At 43.5% G+C, this 21,083-nt stretch overlaps 1 protein-coding gene across 1 annotated transcript in view; it reads right to left on the minus strand.

Annotated features, from left to right (window-relative positions):
• ANTXR1 (ANTXR cell adhesion molecule 1) overlaps window positions 1–21,083 on the minus strand; it is a 244,980-nt gene that overhangs the window by 109,115 nt on the left and 114,782 nt on the right. The window contains 2 exon segments of the mRNA XM_004277021.3: window positions 18,265–18,343; window positions 19,838–19,907. Of these exon segments, the coding sequence (XP_004277069.1) occupies window positions 18,265–18,343; window positions 19,838–19,907 (149 nt within the window).

Here is a 21,083-nt window from a genome sequence, read left to right on the forward strand (position 1 = left end):
TTATGGTGGATTTTTTTTTTTTGTGGCTCTGAACATTTTATCTTTAAAAAAACAGAAAGAAAAGGGGAAAAAAAAAACTGTCCCCACAAAGGGGAAGGCCCCCAGTGGGCCCCTGCCTGTTGTTCCCCCTGGCTTCAGAGACTTCTGTATAGCCCTTAGCTGCTTGCCGGCCAGGGTAAAGGGAGGAGGGTCAAACTGAGAGGAATGATGGGAAACTGGGGGAAGCTCAACTTAAAGAAACTTGGTGGAATCCCCCATCTCCAAGCTGGGTTTGAACTGGGATTCTTCCTTGTCGTTCAGGCACGGGGTTATTATGTAGCCAATGAAGTGTCTTCAGTTCTGCATGGAAAACTGTCTCAGTTAAGGAGGGAGTATCCTTCCCCACTCCTGTGTACCCTTCCACGTTGAGGGCACTGTGTGTAAAACTCCAGGCCTTTCTTCCCCTTTACTCATTCAGTAAACGAGGCCAGAGCACAGCGAACATGGGCCTCTGCTCTCCCCTTTCTATCTCGGGAGCGTGCTGCCCACTGAGAGAGAGCAGAGGCTGTCTTCTTCTGCTCCATGCAGGCTGGTTTTGTGGGGGGCCTGATGCTTGTACGATTTGGGGAGGCCTCTTTAAGAAAAAGAACATAAAAATACAAATGCAAAATAATAAGCACCCCTCCCAGGACCTTAGGAGGCCTAGAAGGGACCCATTCAAATAAGCATCCCTGAAACTTAAACTTCATCAGCGTTCCCGTAACTCTGCCCCTGGCTGTGAGTCTTCCCTAGACAGGCCCCATGCCCACGACGAGGTTGGCAAAGCTGTTGAATCCTGGGCTTCAGTTTCCAGCCCATTTGCTGCCACACTCAGCCTTAGTCTCCAGTCCGCAACAACAAAGGCAATACTGAGGTTTTCATATATGGTTTGAGGGTCTCATTTCTATTTTTTCACATGCTTTTTTGCCCCCAGGACAGGGATCCCTCCAATATCTCTTATTTTAACCTCCCCCAGGATGGACCCTGGTGATTGTAACAATTACATTTGGAAAACGGTGTACAGGAATTATTAACAAAGGGTTAAGGAGAGCCCTCCCTGACGGGTGGTGGGTTTGCTGCAGTTCTAGGATCTAGGCTAGGTTTTGTGGATTCTGAAAATCACCACTGAGTTACTAAAGATACTCAGATTCTTTCACTTGGTTAGATGAGGCTGTCTTTTAAACATTTAACCTGAAGAATGAATTAGCAGGTTTATTGTGCCACATTGAAGGGCTATTAGCCAAACTCTGCCAAACATGTGACAGGAAAACAGCTGTTGATCCATTAGATATTTTTAAAAGCTGGCAAGGTTGTTTCCCTGGTTTCAGTTGGTAAATGATGATGCCACAGGGCACTCCAGGACGCGACGAGGAGACTTTGCTATGACGTGAGGCTACCCAGTGGTCCCTCTTCCTCTCCTCCCTCCATCCACGGCCCTGTCCGTATTTCTCTGGTATTGAGTGAGAATGTCTTTGAGGCACTGTTGAAAAGCACTCAAGGCAAAGAGGCCCTTCTACTACGGGCAGTTCTGGTCCATGATCTTGTGATCTCATGGCAACTTGCTTGTTCTAAATACCCAAGAGGCCATCTGGGTGAGAGGGGGATGTGCAGACAGAGATTAAGGGACCAAGGACATGCTGACTTTTCCTGCTCAGATGGGAGAACCTGTGAGCAGGCAGAGGAGTGTCAGCTCCTCCGAGGGAGGCTGGAAGGCTCTGTACCCCCTGCTGCACCCGTCACGCTCCACTCCAGGCAGCTTTGCTCCCACTTGGGAGGTGTCACATTCCAGTGCTCTGAAGTGGAATTTCGAACCATCCTTAGCAGCTGGTATGAGCTCTGTTTCCTGCCCAGACAAAGCTGGCAGAGTACAGGCAAGTTTTCTTTCGAAAGATGAAATTTAAGTCATTTTATTGCTGCTGAGAAGTTCTGGATGGGCAAGCCCAGAGACCAAAATTCTCTCCCAGAGCTTATATATTCTGACTGTTATTTCTGGAAGTAACTTTAGCCATTATCTAACTTCTCCACCCATCCCACCCTGCATTTTATTGGAATTCTATTGCCCTGGCATCTGCGGCAGTGCTCTCCTCAGCTTCCTTCCTCCTATCTCTGATTATTCCTTGCCCGCCTCCCCATGGGCTTTTCCTTGTATGCAGTCCCTTAAATGTCAGCATGCCACATGGACCCATTTTTTTAAGAAAGGTATATACTTTTTTTTTTTTTCTTTGTGGTACGCGGGCATCTCACTGTTGTGGCCTCTCCCGTTGCAGAGCGCAGGCTCCGGACGCGCAGGCTCAGCGACCATGGCTCACGGGCCCAGCCGCTCCGCGGCATGTGGAATCTTCCCGGACCGGGGCACGAACCCGTGTCCCCTGCATCGGCAGGCGGACTCTCAACCACTGAGCCACCAGGGAAGCCCAAGAAAGGTATATACTTTTTATTGTGCCTGAAGTGTCTACTTTTTTTTTCACTTTAAAAAATTATGGTAGGGCTTCTCTGGTGGCTCAGTGGTTGAGAGTCCGCCTGCCGATGCAGGGGACACGGGTTCATGCCCCGGTCCGGGAAGATTCCACATGCCGCGGAGCGGCTGGGCCCGTGAGCCATGGTCGCTGAGCCTGCGCGTCCGGAGCCTGCGCTCTGCAACGGGAGAGGCCACAACAGTGAGATGCCCGCGTAGCGCAGAGAAAAAAAAATTATGGTAAAATATATATACACATAACATTTGCCATTTTAACCATTTGTAGTATACAATTCGGTGGCATTCAATACGCTAACCATGTTGTATGACCCATGGATTCATTCTTGGTCTCTTGCTGTTTTTCTTTCTAAAACTCTTTCTAAAACTTTCTAAACATGGGCTGTTTCATTTCCTTTCATAGTTTAAACTCTCATCTAGATATTGATGACTCAACTCTTTATCTCTAGACTAGATCTCTCCTTATGCTTCAGGGTCATAGTCAGGGTCATTCCACTGTCTGGTAGGTCCTACTGACACTGCAAACTCAACAGTTCCAACTGAGCTCCCTGTTTTCCCCTTCGAACCTGTTCGTTCTCTTCCCCTCATTCAATGGTACTACCCATCAATCCAAGTGCGAAATCTGGAAGTCCATCTCAGTTTTCTTTTTCTCCCTCTCTCTCCTACCTGAGGTCACACCCTCCTATCAGCACATCTGCTCCTTTGACCACCTAAGGACTTCTTGAATCTGCCCTTGTCTACTCCTTCTCCAATACTTGATTAGGCTTAGAATCTTACTACTTTTTTTTTCTGGCCAGCTGTAGTTATCGCTTCACTGGTTCCTCCACCACCATCCTTGTCAGCCAAATTCCATCCTCTACCACTGCATCTAGAGTCATCGACCTAAAATGTTATTATGACAGCTCTGCCCACCCATGAACTCTTCAACAGCTCTTCACTGTCCAGAGTTCTTAATACTGGAGACTTTGATGAAAGTGATACACCCTTTCCTCGGAAAAGTACACATTCACATTTGTACACAAGCTCACTAATTTTGATTATAATTTTGGAGGTGGGGGTGGTCCATCAAATCCCCAGAACCCATTTATGGATCCCTCAGTCCAAGAGTCCTTAGCTCAAGGCCCTTCACAACTAAGCCTCTCTTTTCTCCAACCTCCTTTCTCACCACCTCCTTCCTTACACTTTGTGCTTTGACAAAACTCAACCACGTGTAGTTCCCTGTATACACCTCACTGCTCTCTCATGTTCTTCTCCCTGAAACACCCTTTCTTCCTTTCATTGCTTGGGCAACTGTTTTTCATCTTTCAAGTCTTAGCTCAGGCTCCACCCGGTGCATTTATACCTTACATATTTATTGAACACCTACTATGTGCCAGGCCCTCTACAAGCACTGGCGTAAAGATGGACACGGTCTTTCTAATCATACACCTTGTAGTTGAGTGGGGAATACAGACAAGTAAATGCTACCACTGAACTCTGAGTTTGGGCTCTCATTTTATCTTATATCTCTATCTTACCGTCTCCTGTATATTATAGATATTATATCATTATGTGCCTTTCATTGAACTCTAAGCCCCTGGAGGACATATATATGACTTTACTCATCTTTGTGACTTTGAGATGTAATACAATGTTTCAAACACAAAAGGACTTGTCCCTCAAGTATTTATTAGACTGAGGGAAATGACGGTTTGGCAGATTAACGCCTTCCACCGCTTGTGGGGGGCAGAAATGGCACAGGCACCAACGTTGCCCCAGGCTCTTCACCACCCCCTCCACGGTCCCATCACTGGAAACAGCTCGCCAGCCTTGCTGCAAAGAGCCTGAGCTTTGCAGTAAATTTTGCTTTTGTTTTTTAACATGTTTATTGGAGTATAATTGCTTTACAATGGTGTGTTAGTTTCTGCTTTATAACAAAGTGAATCAGCCATACATATACATATATCCCCATATCTCCTCCCTCTTGTGTCTCCCTCCCACCCTCTCTATCCCACCCCTCTAGGTGGTCACAAAGCACCGAGCTGATCTCCCTGTGCTATGCAGCTGCTTCCCACTAGCTATCTATTTTACATTTGGTAGTGTGTATATGTCCATGCCACCCTCTCACTTCGTCCCAGCTTACCCTTCCCCCTCCCCGTGTCCTCAAGTCCATTCTCTAGTAGGTCTGCATCTTTATTCCCGTCCTGCCCCTAGGTTCTTCAGAACCTTTTTTTTTTTTTTTAGATTCCATATATACGTGTTAGCATACGGTATTTGTTTTTCTCTTTCTGACTTACTTCACTCTCTATGACAGACTCTAGGTCCATCCACCTCACTACAAAAAACTGAATTTCTGGACTGAGTAAAATTTAAATTTAAGTCCTAATTCTTCCACTAATTGATATGTGGGCTTTAGGAACTTACGCAACCTCTCTCTTAAACTTCCTTTTCTCAACATATATGAAATTGAGATAACTCCTACTTCCCAGGATTGATTTGCTGTTACATAGGATAAAGTATGTACAGATCCTGGCACAGGCCTCCTTCAATAACTGTGACTTTCCTTTCCATTCTTCCCTTGTTTCTATGCCCAAGCCATGTTCCTGGTGATGTGCCCAGACTTGGCGCAGGTAAATAAATTTGATTCCTGTGAACAACCTCTTGCAACTGTGACTGAGCTATGCTGTTGGTGGGTGGTCCCAGGTTACATATTTGGGAAGCCACAGGCCCTCAGGTTGCCATCACAATGTCAAGGAAAGGGAAATCCAAGTGAGTTTTCCAATGGTAAATTTAATAGCTTCCATTAAAGTTGATCAAACATTAATGAGGGTAAAACGTAATCAAATATGATGATTTATTCTTACTACCTGAGAGGTAATCTGGGCTAGAAATGGCAATAAAAGTGATAGGCACTGAAGATACTGGATTCCTTAACCCTCGAAGTAGGCAGTATAGAAAACATATTAGGTGAGCATTACCTAAGCCCTTGTGGAACTCTTTTTCAAAAGCAGGGCTATAAAGTAATGAGGCTGTCCATGTAGTGAATATAGTAGCACTCCCACACCCAAATGAATCTAATTCCCTCCCAACTGGTGGCTTCGGATGCTGGAGACTCTCCAATGATTCAACCAGTGCTCAAAGGAATTCTGAAACATCTCCCTTGGAAGTGTTTGTGAAACCAATTTATAGGCCGCCAAAAGTAAATCCGATATCTTCTAAGTCATGCTTTGTTTTTTATCAGTGAGGTTCCCAGCTTGATAACCCACCATTCACCACACCTGGTTCCCACAACGTTTGGAGTTGTTTTGATATCAAATGATGATGATGTTTCCCTAATTCCCCGACAGAGGCTATTCAAATACTGTGCCTTCAGAGTCACGGCAATTTCACAGCAGGAGTGCAGGAGGTAGCTGAAATTTTGACAGCGTTCTTAAGTATACAGCTTTCCAAGGTAAATATTTTGAAGGAGCAGTAATAATTTGGATGTGTCAATTCTAGTTTGCTATACATCTTATTACGTTTTGCCTTATAAAAATAATACCAGAAGGACTTAGATAAGCCATCATTAGTACGCAGTGAAGGGGAAGATTGATGCCACACGCCTATACACTCAAGCTTTGAGGTCCTTATCATGGCAGGACACTCTGTATCAAGATTCTCCAGCATCCTCTTGTCACCCTGACCCAGTAGAGACATTTCAAGTCACTCGCAATGGTGAGGGTCATAATAAGTAGGTCTTGGATTCATTCAGCACTTTCCTTTCCATAAAATGCATAGAGCTTGTTAATCAAAACCAGTTTTTAGAGAATAATGCAGACAAGATGTAACTCATAAGTATTCAGAATGCCTTAGTTCCTGTGAGTGGGCTGTTGAAATAGGATTACAGAGAAAGTTACTTAGTAATGTTCAAATGCTATGACACTGGAAGCGAAAGACTAATTTCTCTTTTTCATTTTTTGTTCCATGAGCTACAGGGACTTGTCTACTTGCCTTTAATGTAACTATTTATTTAATGCATATGCTCAATTGGTCATATTGATCATATATCAGTCAGCATCATTATTATCTATTATCTGTAAGCAGGCATCCCTTCTCTATACTGTTAGCTGTTGCTTTAGATTATGAACTTGGAAAGGTGGAAGCCATGTTTATGATTGGGTGGCACTGTCCAGAGATAGATGCTTACTATTGGTGACCGTGATGATCTAGTCCTTAAAACAATGTCTCTAAACTGCATAATAGGGTATTGCGAAACCAAAAAATCATTTTCTACTGAGTTTCTGACACATGCTCATCAGTAGGGACACAGAAAGATGAACAAAGTCAGCCTACAATCCTAGAAGTTGTTAACACTGTCCAGTTAGAAAGTCAGGACTGATTCACAGAGTTTGCTCAGAGAGCAGCACGCATTATGTGCAGTTAATCTCTAAATGATACCATAAACCACAGTGCTGGAGCTTAGAGCAGAGGGAGTGCAGGGGGCTTGCCAAGATCAGTGAGGCGACCTGGGGCAGGTCCAGGCAGCACTTGGCAGGCCTTGTAGCCATGGTGAAATTTGGGTAGGTGGAGAGGAGAGGGCATTCCAGGAGAAAAGTGAAATGTGATCAAAGGCACAGAGTAAGGATGAACATAACTTTATTTAGAGTGAGGAATTATGAAACACAAATCCTGGCTTATCATCAAATATTTGAATCTGTTAGGGATCTAAAATTTGCATTCACCGATTTTAAGGCCAGCAGCTGAAGGTCAACCGAGGTTGCTGGATTGGACTCTGTCATGAACAGCCTTTGTGAGATATTTATTTCGGTGAGTCTGCACCCTTTACATACAATCTTTAAAGCCTTAAGCTTTTAAGCTACCTCTTCTAAGTCCATGAATTTGGGCCATGCAGATAAAATAAAATTGCCTTAGCTGTACTTTTCCTGCTTCCTTGGCCTGCAAATGAAGCAGTTTTCCCGATACTGGATGGTATGTAAAAGAAACCCAGGAATATTTTAGTTGCCAATTATTCAAGTGCTTTTTAATTTTTTAAATAAATGAAACAAAATATTAAGCCCACTGCTTTGGGCACTGGCTAAACTAACATCTGTTCTAGCAACCAGAGTTACAACAAAGGAACCCTAGTTATGTATTGCTTGTGGCACAGACTCTTATTTTGGGGAGCTGTAAATTAAATCACTGACCTTTGAATTTCCTTGCTGCCCTAATGAACAGGTGAGAAGTTGGCTGCTTTGCAAAAGGAATGGCGCTCATATACCCTGGTGGGACCCTGTCACTCTGTAGGGAGCAGAGGAAAGAGTTTGTCTGCTCTTTGGGAGTGCAAACAATGTCAATCACATCCCCAATAATATCCTGATCAGAAGATATGTGTAAGGACCCGGAGAGAGCTTGTGATCTGGTGCACTGTGACTGTAATCTCCCAACCAGGACAATGTGGCCTGGGTTTGGTTGCTGTCTCCTCCAGTTCTGTGATAGCCTAGTTCACTGATTTTTGCCAAATTTGGATCGTTTAAAGAGCTGGCATTCTTTTAGGGTTGGCAGACAGAAGATGCTCTCAGGCTTTCTCTGCGATTTGGTCGTATTTCCCAAATTATCAATCTGTCCTCCCTCTCTTCCTGCCTTAGCACCTCCACCCTTTTCTCTTTCTCTCCACACGCACACACTTTTGGACCCTCTTTAAACTGTGCACGTCTTCCTGCAATTGTGCCTCGCACGACTGGATTTGTGAATCCAGAACGCTCAACCCAAAAGACTCAACCCTTTGGAATAGCCCCAGTGACCCAAGAGCAGGCATAAATGCACATACTGGTCATTTTCACTGAAGTTCGTACACTGAGGGCGTGTACTTTCTCTCAGGTTCTTATTCAGAGACTGGGGATTCTTATTTTATATTCAAAGAAGCTTGGTTGTTTGATATCTGAGCATCCAGTCTAACAAGCTTGTGTTTTGTAACTGCTGAGTTTGGTCCTTTGTATTTATCTTGGTTATGGATTAGTATTTGGGTTTAACTTTTATTTCTAAAAATAAATATTACCATCTTATTATGTGCTTATCTCAGAGTTTCCTGAAGCACAGATTCAGAAAAATCCTTTTTATCCCCTCATTTACTCTCAAAACAAGGATATTTCAAACTTAGGGCAAATATCCTTTAAAATGCTTTGAGATAAAAGTATTGAAAGCCAATTCCTCAAATATCCAAGAAAAACAAATCAGCTCAATCCTCCAAAACATATTTGAAAAGGTTTTTATGCATACAAGCGTTATCAAAATAGAGGTGCTGCCAAACTCTTTTTATTTCAGTTCATAAACAGCATGACATCTGAGTTTGGCATTCTGATGTGCCTGTGGTCTTTTGCCCTTTCTAATGACCGTACAAGAAACCACAGGTCATCTTGTTAATAATAATAAAAAAAATACTTGGATATCGTAAAAAAAGGCCTCGAATTATGTACGGCTCTGCTGAGACTAGCTAATAAATAGATGAGAATGATTTGTGACTAGTGTATCAATTGCCTGTAAATGAGAGGGTGTATTTGAGGTTATTTGAACACAAATGGTTCTTGGGAGGAGCTTTTAGTTCACTTTGGTCTGAAACATAATCTCATTTGTATTGGGGGGGGGTGTTGGCTAGTTTGAACTGCAGTCTCCAGTGTCACCAACGAGAGGCTCTCATATTTATTTTCAAAATATAAAAGCCAAACTCATTTGTTACACTGTATAGGACTGCTAATGTTTTCCTTACTCTTTCACTAGCTTACTTTTAGTTCTAGAGTTTCAGACTCTCAGCGTTGGAAGGAGTCTGAAAGCTTTTCCAGTCCAATGGCCTATCGGATGCATGAATGGCCTTTATGTAATTATGCCAGCTTGTCTAGTTGCCTGGACTTGAATACAACTTGAATACAACAGGAAGCTCATTCCCACCTGTTTGTAGCATCCAATTAGAAGGACCTTTTAAAAAACTGAAACACAAACTGTCTAACGGCCTATTCTACTCCTTAGCTCTGTATAGATGTTGTATTTTCATGTTTATTATTATTAGTTTATTTTTAGTGTATATTTATTACTTTATATTATTTATTTTTGTTTAGATCTGTGTAGATGTTGTATTTTATTGTGTAATAAAAGCAGATGCACCTTAGGACAGCCCTTCAAAGAAAAATGGCCATGAAGTCTTTCTTCATGTCTTCAGCCTAAACAGTCTCAATTCTATTATTCTATCTGATCTACCATATTTGGTAAACTTTTTTCACATATTCAGTTTTTCAAGGTTTTCCTTTGAAGTGTCCTTACTATTTAATATAATACTTGAAAGGAGATTTTGCCTTCACCAAGTTGCAAGGTTCCATCACTTCCTTAAGTCGCAGATACCATACTTCTGTTAAGTCAACCAGAAGTCAGAGTCTCTTTGGAAACCGTGTCACCGCACTGATTCTTAGAGAGCCTATAACATCAGTGCAAGGAGACTAAAATTGGGTATCTACTGTGTACTAGGACCTCTGCCAGCTATTTAAGGGCTGGGATTTTTGCCACATTGATCTGATCCCAAAGTCTTCGAAAAACATTGCTTTGTGCTTCCTTTGAATGGCTTCCCATAGCCTAGGTTCCATTTTCTGTCATTCAAACTCTCTGCAAGGTCAGTCTCCTATTTCGCCACCAATCCAGTCTGCCCTTATTCTTCCGGGTTAAGAATCCTTCACCGTCTGTGAAGAGACGGTGGTTGAATGAGGAAGGAGAGAGATGGGTGTGGGAGTGAGTTGGACAGGAAGTAGAATGATGTTAGGGTGAAGAAATCTACGGGGAATGTCAGGGTGTGGGCCCTGGTCCTGCCCTTCCACTGGTTGTTTGGAAGGGACTTGTCTTCTCCAAGGGCTGTTTCCTGTAATTGAGAAACAGTTTGGGGAGGGTCTTGTTGGGGGAAAGACAGAGTTTTTGTCTTAAGGGACAGAGTTTTTGGGCTGAGTAAACTATGAGCTGCCTACATGTTATCCTTGAATTTCTAAAATGATTTGTCCAGCTCCCTTTTGCAGGAAGAGGTGAATGCCTTCTTAGGGTAACTGAGAAGTAACCCACTAAGCCCGTTAAGTGGGCTCTCCCCAAAGTCTGTAGTGCTTGTGTCAATTTACTTATGCACAGGCCTGGGTGGAGGCTCACGAGTCTTTGGAATAGACGAAGAATTTCTGGGTGCCCTGTGACATTTGCCTTTTGCACCCCCAAATATATATATTTACCTCTTGGAGTATGTATTCTGCCTTGGTAACTACGTTGTAGGCTTCTGGAGGCCAAGCACAGGCTGTTCTTTTTTGAGTTCCCTATCACTTTGCCCACAGTACTTTTTCAATACACGTTAGTCCTGATCTTTGGCCCCATTTACCACCAGCAACTGCTTCTCTACGCTTCTTTCCTTAATGAAGAGGCCCACATGCTTATAGCTGCTGGTATGAATTAGCTACTCCAAAGATAGCTACCTATTTTGATTGCTGGACTATTTTGTTTACCTTGGAAAAGAAATAGAAGAAAAAAGTCTTCTCCGATCTTTACTTTTTCTGAAGAGGGAGCAATAATTTTTTATTATGTTGGAAGGCGAGATTGCCACTCAGCACAGGCTGCTGGATTCATTCCCTACTAGGCTGGGGAAATTCAAGAAATTTTGGCAAGGGCAGTCATGCCAACTGTTTGTTTACCTAGATACTTATATGCCTATAAACCTAGGCTGGATTTGCATTTTCCTAAGTAACTTCAAAGCAATTAGTAACAGAAGTGAACTGACTTACAAAATGGACGCCCAGGAAGTCGCCTAGAACAGAACTCTGTAGACAGTGTTGGAAGGTGGTCCCTGCCCTCTGTCCGAAGCCTATTCCAGGGTGAACTCAGGGCACGCCAGTGTTCCCTATGTCACAGCTTTTCTCTAGTTATCTAGGTTCTTTTTTTGAAGATGAAAGATGTTTATTTCCTGAATGAGGAGATGCTGGAATTCAACATCAAAACTGCATCCTGTATTATATTTAAATTAAATATTAAAGCAGCTCCAAAATACGGCAGCTAAGGAAGGCTTTCCAACTGGTCCCAATTGTTTTGTCTCTACTTTCTCTCCTAATACCCCACCCCAACCAATCACAGCCCCACTGGCCCCAAACATGCCTTTACCCAGGCCATACCCTGAGTAAATCCCTACTCTTTCTTCCTGGCCCAGTTCACTTATTATCTCTCTTGTGAATCCTTCTTTGATTCCCCAGACACTCCGCTTCCTGGTATCACTAGGCGTTGTTTGTTTCTCGATTAAAGAACTTATCATATTAAATTGCAAATCCTTGGAGTACTTGTCTGTTTCTCATGTATTATATCTTTGTGTTCCTTGGACTTAGCAAACGTAGTTACTTAGAGTCCATATCAGTCTCTGCGGTTCTGCTTGCCTTCCAGCCTTGTGCTATAGACTCTCACGGGCCAGAGCCTGTCCTGAATCTTGATCCAGTTGAGTGGGCTATTTCTAGATCCCCTTCTCCAGGTCTGCTCTTGTGGAGTTAGCGCCGCTCTAAAGAGGCCTTTGACTTTTGCCCTGCCTGGTTCACTGGTTGTGGTCTCTCACCTGGTAGATTTGGTCCTCTCAATTCAGGCTCAAGCTCCCCGTGCTCCTTGGATATGCACATTGGATTGCTGGTCATCCCCTTTGGAGGCCTACCCTCCAACCAGCTGGGCGCCCCTATTCTAATCCTACCTCATTCTGGCTCCCTTCCTCTCCTACCAGCAGGTACAATCATGGGCTCAGTGTGACCCTTGATTGAGTCCATTCATTCACTCATTCAGTCACCAGCTATCTACTGAGTAATGACTATGTTCAGGCATTATGCCAGGTGCTGGGTTGCAATAGTGAATGAGACAGTCTGTTTTTCCTCTAGGAGTATATGGGCTACACTGTGCATGAGAGAGAATGACTCTTTTTTTTTATTTTTAAAATAAAAAAATTATTTTTTTAATTAAAATAATTTTAAATTGAAGTATCGTTGATTTACAATTTTGTGGAAGTTTTAGGTGTACAGCACAGTGATTCAGTTTTTTTTATATATATATATATATATATATATATATATATATATATATATATATATACACACATTCCTTTTCACAGTCTTTTCCATTATAGGTCATTACAACATCTTGAGTTTAGTTCCCTGTGCTACAGTAGGTCCTTGTTGGTTATCTATTTTTTTTTTTTTTTCTGTGGTATGCGGGCCTCTCACTGCCGTGGCCTTTCCCGCCACGGAGCACAGGCTCCGGACGCGCAGGCCCAGCGGCCACGGCTCACGGGCCCAGCCACTCCGCGGCGTGTGGGATCTTCCTGGACCGGGGCATGAACCCGTGTCCCCTGCATCGGCAGGCGGACTCCCAACCACTGCACCACCAGGGAAGCCCCTCTTTTCTTTCTTTAAATATTGTGATTCTCCATCCTGGAAACCAACACAAATCGAATCCTAATCATAGTTAATAGGGAGAAGCATCAGCTGGGCCTCACTGTTACACACCAGGTGATCAAGGGTGTGGAGTGTACATCCTAGGAGAGTAGTTGCCAACCTGAGAAATGGCCCCCAGTTAGAAGGCACCAGAAATTGATACAAAATGAGAGGAAAGGAAGAAAACAATCATGGTTCCTGGGAAGGACCATGGACAGACTAGGCTCATAGCCATATCTAGACCTTGCTCATGTTGGTTTCTCTTTAGGGGAGGGCCCCTTCCCACTTCTTACCTGTTCTTATCATTTTTCAAATCACCTGTTGGGTTTTATGGCCTCCATGAAGCCCTTGTGACTCTTCCTGGATTCACCCCTTCTTCTCCTCTCTGAAATCCCATAGCATTTATACACCTGGCTTCCACAATCTTGGTCTTTGTTACATGCTCTTTTATGTGCTTGTTGGACTCATTTCCCAAGCTGGATTTTAAGCTCCTTAGGGACAGCGACTTGTAAAATGTAAATGGAGCACTGGAGACACAGGAGGAGTTTGAGAAATACTTGTTGAATGATTCTCTGATTTTTGTACACCTTGGGTGGGAAATTATAGAATTTTAAGGTACTTATCCAGAAGAAGACAACCTTTCATGAAAAGTTCCTTAAGGTCCTAAATTTACTTGCTTTGTTCTCAAAAGGACAAACTTCTTTTTTCTGTTTCCCTTAGAGCAGCACCATATTAGTGACTTTCTCAACCTATTGCTAGAGTTGGAGAAGAAAAAGGAGTCCAGTGAAGACTCTAGAGGTGGGAAGTGTTTAATATGCCGGAAAGAGAGGGCTTTGGATGTTTGACCATTTTCTATAGTCATGGAGCTCAACAAAGTTTACCATTAGTATAGGAATCTTTTAGCTCTTGGATGGAAAAATCTCTTTCCTGTAAAACTTCATGGAATTTCTGCTCCTGGCAGAGGCAACAGTTATTCATTGCAGATCTTGGACACGGTTGTCCAAATGGGCACCAAATAAAGCAAGAAAAAAAGAGTCTCAATTACATATTTTAAAATTATTTTTGGTTCCAGGTGATGGACTGGGCAGGCTCAGACTGGTACTGACAAGTCTAACCCTTTACTCAGACCCAGGGGATAGTTTTTGATCTAAAAACCTTGTCCTCCAAACAGGCTGCCCAGGAAACAAAGGCAAGTCCAAGACCTTACTTCATATTCTGGATTACCACACACTCCACCTGCATCTCTATTTTGCCCAGTGATGGCTTTAGTCTTTTTAATTTGAGCTTCTGTGTAGGACCTGTTGGAGATTGGGATTGAATATTTGAATATAGGTCCTCTTCTCTGGATGGTTTTGGCTTGTCTGCCCCCTTTCAATCACCTGGGCTTGGTCAAGTGACAAACATGTACTCATAGGAATACATCTTGGGTCAGAAAAATCCTTTTGTTATAAGGGACTCTGAAGTGAGAAGTGGACTCTCTGGGAAGAATCTCCAATTAGGTCAGTAATTTTGACTAAGCTTCCACTATAATAACAATTAACATTTATTGAGCACTTACTACTGGTCAGGCCTTCCGCCAAGCACTCTACATAAATATTTCATTTAATACTCACAATACTGCTAAGACATGTAAATTATTATTTTTCTAATTTTACAGATTAGGAAATCGAGGCACCTAGGAGCTAAATAACTCCGTCTAAGTTGCAAAACTGGTCGACAGCAAAACTGATCTCCCAAATCCCCCTCTGCCTCAAATCTCCCCTTTCAGTCTTCTTCCTGTCAACTGAGGGCAACTCCATCCTTTCAATTACTTAGGCCAAAGCCCTTGGGGTCATTTTTAAAAAAAATTTTTTATTAAAGTATAGTTGATTTACAATGTTGTGTTAGTTTCTGGTGTACAGCACAGTGATTCAGTATCATATCTATCTATCTATCTTCTTTTTCATATTCTTTTCCATTATGATTTATTATAGGATATTGAATTTAGTTCCCTGCACTATACAGTAGGACCTTGTTATTTATCTATTTTATATACAGTAGTTTGTATCTGCTAATCCCAAACTCCTAATTTACCCCTCCCACACCCTTTCCCCTTTGGTAATCATAAATTTGTTTTCTATGTCTGTGAGTCTGTTTCTGTTTTGTAAGTAAATTCACTTGTACCAGATTTTAGATTCCACATATAAGTGATATCATATGGTATCTGTCTTTTTCTTTCTGACTTCCTTCACTTAGTATGATAATCTCTAGGTCTATCCATGTTGCTGCAAATGGTATTACTTCATTCTTTTTACAGCTGAGTAATATTCCATTGTGTGTGTGTATATATATATATATATCACTTCTTCTTTATCCATTCATCTCTTGATGGACATTTAGGTTGCTTCCATGTCTTGACTATTGTAAATAGTGCTGCGCTGAACATTGGGGTGCATGTATCTTTTCAAAGTATGGTTTTCTCCAGGTATATACCCGGGAGTGGGATTGCTGGATCATATGGCGACTCTATTTTTAGTTCTTTACGGAATCTCCATACTGTTTTCCATAGTGGCTGCACCTTGGGGCCATTCTTGATTCCTCTCCTCTCAAGCCCTATGTCTGATGCTTTGGGAAATAAGTTAGCTTTGCCTTTAAGACACATCTGAGTCTGACCTCTTCCCTCATTGCCACTGCTCCCTTCTGAGTCAAGCCACCATCATCACTTTTGCCTGAAATATTGCCGTAACCCTGCTAACTAGTCATGGTTCTTCCATCCTTGTCTTCCCACGGGCTGTTCCAGCAGCCGAGTGATCTTTCAAGTGTAAGTCAGATTGCGTTGTGCCTCTGCAAAGGCTGAAGTTCTCATAAGACCCTCCACTCTCCATCCCCATAACCTCACTGCCTACTGCTCGCCTCACTCACTCTCTCCCAGTGACTGACCACTTTCTTCCTTGTACACACCAGGCGACCCTGGTTTGTGTGCTCTGAGCACTGGGGCTCAGTGTTTGGCGTGTTCTTTCCCCAGGTGCCTCACAGTTAACTTCAAAGTCTCTATTCAGATGCCACCTTCTCAATGTATCTCTATTTAAAATTTGAACTCACTCACTCAAGCAGTACCTCTTACTCTGCTCTATTTTTTCTATAGCCTATATTATTTCTTAACATAGTGTGCGATTCATTTGTTACGTCCATTGTTCACCGTCTGCCTTCTCTCCCCGCATCCCTGCGAGATAAGAGATTTTTGTCTTGTTGTGTCCTGATGTATCCCGAGCACCCAGGGCAGTGCCTATCTGGCACATTGTCCATAATCAGTGAATACTTGTTGAATAAATGAGTGAATGGACCTGGATCTCAAATCTTAGGGTGCTTATAATTTTGTTGTAGACACGCAGCATTCTCAAGCGACAGGGCAATAATGCAGAAGACGTTATGAGGTGGTACCAGTCAAGGGTCAGTTGAACAGAAAACCTAGTGACTTGCACTCAGATGAAGGAGATGGGAGACGTAAGTGCAGGTTGGAGTGAGCTGGGAAGACCTAAGAGGGACTTTACCAGGAGTTCTTTTCCTTTTGGGGTACATTAGTGGGGACACCCTTTCTTCTTGGTTTAGAGGTCCAGAACTTAAATTTGTAGTCCTGCTTCTGCCACACCACACGCTTGGCCCCAAGATATTTCCCCTTCCCACCTCCCTGCCCTCGCGGCCTCGGGGCATAGCTGTTTCTCTGGTCTGGTCAGACATAATGAGAAATACAGGCCCAAACTGTTGGATCATTCAAAAGCAGGGAGGAATCTGGAATGGAGTTATTAGATTTGGGGTATTTTAATCATTTCCTGCAGGTTGGCAGTTTCCAAAAGGGTCAATTTCTAAAAGAATCAGGCAGGGTACGCTTGGAGAAAGTTCACTGCTCTTGAATCCAGTTTTCATATTTGGTCTCCAGATTTGACATTCCACTGAGGCATGCCTGAGACACAGACATTTCTCAGTGGTGACATGTCTCTGTGACAACCCTAGTCTCTTACTTTGGTCCAGTAAAACTTTTCCATTGTCTGTACCCATTGCACTGGCTTACCCTGCTTTCAAGAAAACTGGTTGGTTCCTAACATAGGATGGAAAGTGTGTGTGTGTGTGTGTGTGTGTGTGTGTGTGTGTGTGTGTGTAGGGGAAGGCAGGGGAGCTGGGAGGGTGTGCTGTCCATTGTGATGCCTGGTCTCCTGCTCATCTGTGAGACAACTCATTTTTCCCTTGTCTGGCTCCAGTGCCTGTCTGCTCTCTCTCGTCCACCTGGATGGTGGTAAGGACACAAACCCCAGTCACCGAGGGGTTCTAACGACATGCCCTCCAAAGGCCAGCCAGGAAGTGACCATGGTATCTGCCAAGCTGACCATCCGGCCAAAACACATTTGTCTCTAGAGTGAGCTCATGGGAAAAGCGCACTTGGTTATAGAAACTGAATATTCAGACAAAGATTCTTTCAGAAATGTTCATATTAGGGGTTGAGACCTGTATATGAGCTAACCAAGTCCCGACTGCCCTCTGACGGGCTGGGCTCCAAGACACTGACCGTGGGAGCAACTACACGGGCTGAAGGGTTCCCAGCCATGGCTGCACAAAAGACCCTCCCAAGGGGGCCCTGAATCCACCAAAGCTGGGGCCCACTCCAGAGACTGTTTCAATTGGTCTGGCATGAGGTCAGGGCATCCATATTTTTTAAAAGCTCTCCAGGTGATCTTATGTGTAGTCAGAGATCAATGTTACCTGCCACGAAGGATCCAGAGACGGGGCATCTGAGGAGCTGGTAGAGGATACAGTCCACACTCTGCCTCACAACCCCTATGTCATAGGGCCCCTCCCTGCTTCTTTCCTATTTCATGAATTTTCCATTTTCTCCTGGATTATTTCCACAATCATATCAACAAGCTGCAATTTCTTCCATTCTGAATAAAAGCCTCTCTTTATACTTCACTTCTTCCTTCCGTTATTGCCCCATTTTCTTGCTTCCATTTAGAGGAAAAACTCCCTAAGATGTGTTTCCTATATATACCGTCCAATTTTTTTCTATGCATTTTCTCCCAGACCCAGTCCATCCAGGCATCCCCACTCAATACTGCACAGACCCTGGTCCCAGCTTGCCATCTGGTTGTGAAAGTGCGTCCAGGTCTCACCCTCAGTAACAGAAATGGGGAACCCGGGGAAGTACAGGCATTCTTGATACACTCGTGATACGTGTACAGCCCCCGATGCGGCCCACGGCTGGCCTAGCAGTGCCAGGGTCAAAGCTCAATGAACAGAAGGCAGAACTGGTAAAAGAAACTTGCCAGGGAGACGGTAATGCCAATGAAGTTCTCAGTAAAGGGAAAGGTGATGACTTACACAGTGTGTGGTGGTGATGATGACAGAACTGGAGATGAAGGAGAGGCCGTCATTCATGCTGACCTGAAGCGCGGCTTTCCTGCAATGACATGGGAACCAAGGATACTCAGCATGTGGGCAAGGAGCAAGGGGCCGAGAGCAGGACACACAGGTCCCCCGAGGGCTCTGCTCTGAACTACCCATGGGACTGTAGTCTCTTCCTCTGGGGGCCTGAGCTGTCTCATTTGTAAAATGTGGAGGATGGTCTCCAGGGCCCATCCACCTCTAACATTCTAGAGAGATGTCTGGATACACCTGGCTGGTGTATCAAGGCAGCGTATCCAGCCCTTCTTACGTTGTGGAGAATTGCATTGAATGGGCAGAGCCTGCTCCCATTTAATTGACTTGTCCCATTGTAGTACGAAGAAGTATTCTTAAAAGATGGTTCAAATCAGTGGGGGATAAACTGGTCAAGCTAGAAACTCTATTGTTATCTGGACTCTCAGTGATCAGATTCTGATGGCCATGGTTTTGTTGCTACCCAGCCAACTCACAGAGGTACAGCAGTAAATGAACTAATTTGCCTTCTATTTCCTCCCATCTATAAGATGCTCACTGAAGCACAAGCTTGCATTCTGCAGCATGGACACGGGGCTAGTTTGTGGAATCAGTGGTATCACAGGTTGAGGTCAGGCAACCAGAGTTGGAAGCTTTGTAATTTGAACAAATGACTGAAAGCAGAATTCAGATGAGCAAGTTTCGCATTCTTCCTTAAAGCCTCCATTCTGTCTTCAGCCTATTATAGATGTGTTTACAGAGAGGCTAGTTTGTGCTCTTTCACAAACATCGCCTCTCTGTTTCCCTGCATATTTCTTTTCTTGCTCAGGGTGCTAATTCTCTCCCTCCTCTTGAATATTTTGATCTCATCTCATCAGCATTTACTATAACTGCACCATCGCAAGATTTTCTCCATAAATTAGTTCAGGGAACCTCGGGCCGCCTGGCTGAATACATGGTGCTCTGGAGAGACACTGAGGAAGGAACACTGCACGTGGCCTCAGAGGGGTCTGAACGTGGGGTCTTGAACCAGTCGTGGACCCACTTATCCTTTTTGAGCTTCCTTTCTGAGTTTCTTTATCTCTAAGAAAGGATATAATCATCTAGAAGGGCAATTATGATGACAGGGTGAGGTTATGATATGAGAGTGCTTTGGGAAGCATGAGAGCTTTCTAGAAATGTAGCTGTGATTAAGCCAGACAGACCTTGTTTTGAACCCATACTCTTCCACTTATTGCTGTGTGACCTTCGGGAAAGCTACTTAAATTCTCTCAGCTACAGATTTCACATCTGCAAAACTGGGATGGTGTGTGTCTGGTTCATGGGGCTCTTGGGAGGATAAAGGGAGGTACCCTTTGTGAAATGTTTACCCTGGTGTCTGGCTCACTGCAAAGCATCGGCACCATTATCATTATGTGGCGGAGTCTAGAGAAAGGCTCCATAATGACAATGAAGAGAGACTCTTTCTCCTCCTTTTGTCCCCTCTACCTCCTTTCTCCTCCCTGGCTGTGGGGTTTAGCTGCTGGTGGAAACTTACATGCCAACTTCCTTTAAGATAGGCGCTGGACACAGCAAATAAGTATCTTCCACAGTGAAGGGCTTCTCATCTGTAAAAAGGAAGTCACTGGATTAAGAGGAGTGAGGCAAGTTTATAATTTCATATCCAGTGCTTCCTACAGACCATCAACCAAGTCCTGGGAGACACTGGAAAAGCAGTAATGTTTTGAAATATAAACTCATCTTAAGCTGTAAAATCCACTAGAGTGAACTCAAGGTCTTCTGCCTGAATACCACTCATCTCTGATCCTGTATGTCCAGTGGAGTCAAGCAGTGAGCAAATAGAGGGTGAGTTCTTACCATAGACCAGGCATCCTTGAGGGGAAATGAGAAGGTAATAGACTGATACTTGGGGAGTATCAGGTCTAAGTCTGGTTTGAGAGAGAAGCCATAGTCATGGGAAAAGTTTGCTGACTCAGCTATTGGCTATTGTTTACAATAGCCAAGACCCGGAAGCAACCTAAGTGTCCATCTACAGATGAATGGGTAAAGAAAATAGGGCATATATATGTAGAATGGAATACTATTTAGCCACAAAAAGTGGAAATCTTGCCACTTGTGACAACTTGGGTAGACCTTGATGGCATTATGCTAAGTAAAACAAGTCAGACAGTCAAAGACAAATACTGTATAATCTCACTTATATGTGGAATCTAAAAAAGAAAAAAAACACAACTCATAGATACAGAGAACAGACTGGTAGTTGCCAGGGGCAGGGGCTGGGGGTGGGGTGCGTGAAATGGGTGAGATGGTCAAAAGGTACAAACTTCCAGGTATAAAATAAATAAGTCATGGGGATGTAATGTACAGCATGATTTGGAAGTTTCTAAGAATGAATCTTAAAAGTTCTTTTCATATGAAAAAAATTATAACTATGTGTGGTGATGGATGTCAACTAGATTTATTGTGATCATTTCGCAATATATACAAATATTGAATCATTATGTTGTACACCTGAGACTAATATAATGTTATACGTCAATTATATCTCAATTAAAAAAAAGTTTGCTGACAGATACAAGTAGCTAAGCCAAAATATGGTCTGGCTTCAGAAGACAGAGTAGCTTCCTTTAGGTGGGTGACACGATGAGGTCACAGGGAATACAAAACATGAACTGCGCTTCAGCGGAGAGATGGGGAAGAGGCATTCTTGGTGGGAGGAATGGCATCAGCAAAGACAGAGCAAACAAAAGGGTTGCCCCGGGGTAGGACGTAAGGAGGATTTG

Source organism: Orcinus orca, chromosome 13 (genome assembly GCF_937001465.1).
Source record: "Orcinus orca chromosome 13, mOrcOrc1.1, whole genome shotgun sequence".
Lineage (NCBI taxonomy): Eukaryota > Metazoa > Chordata > Mammalia > Artiodactyla > Delphinidae > Orcinus > Orcinus orca.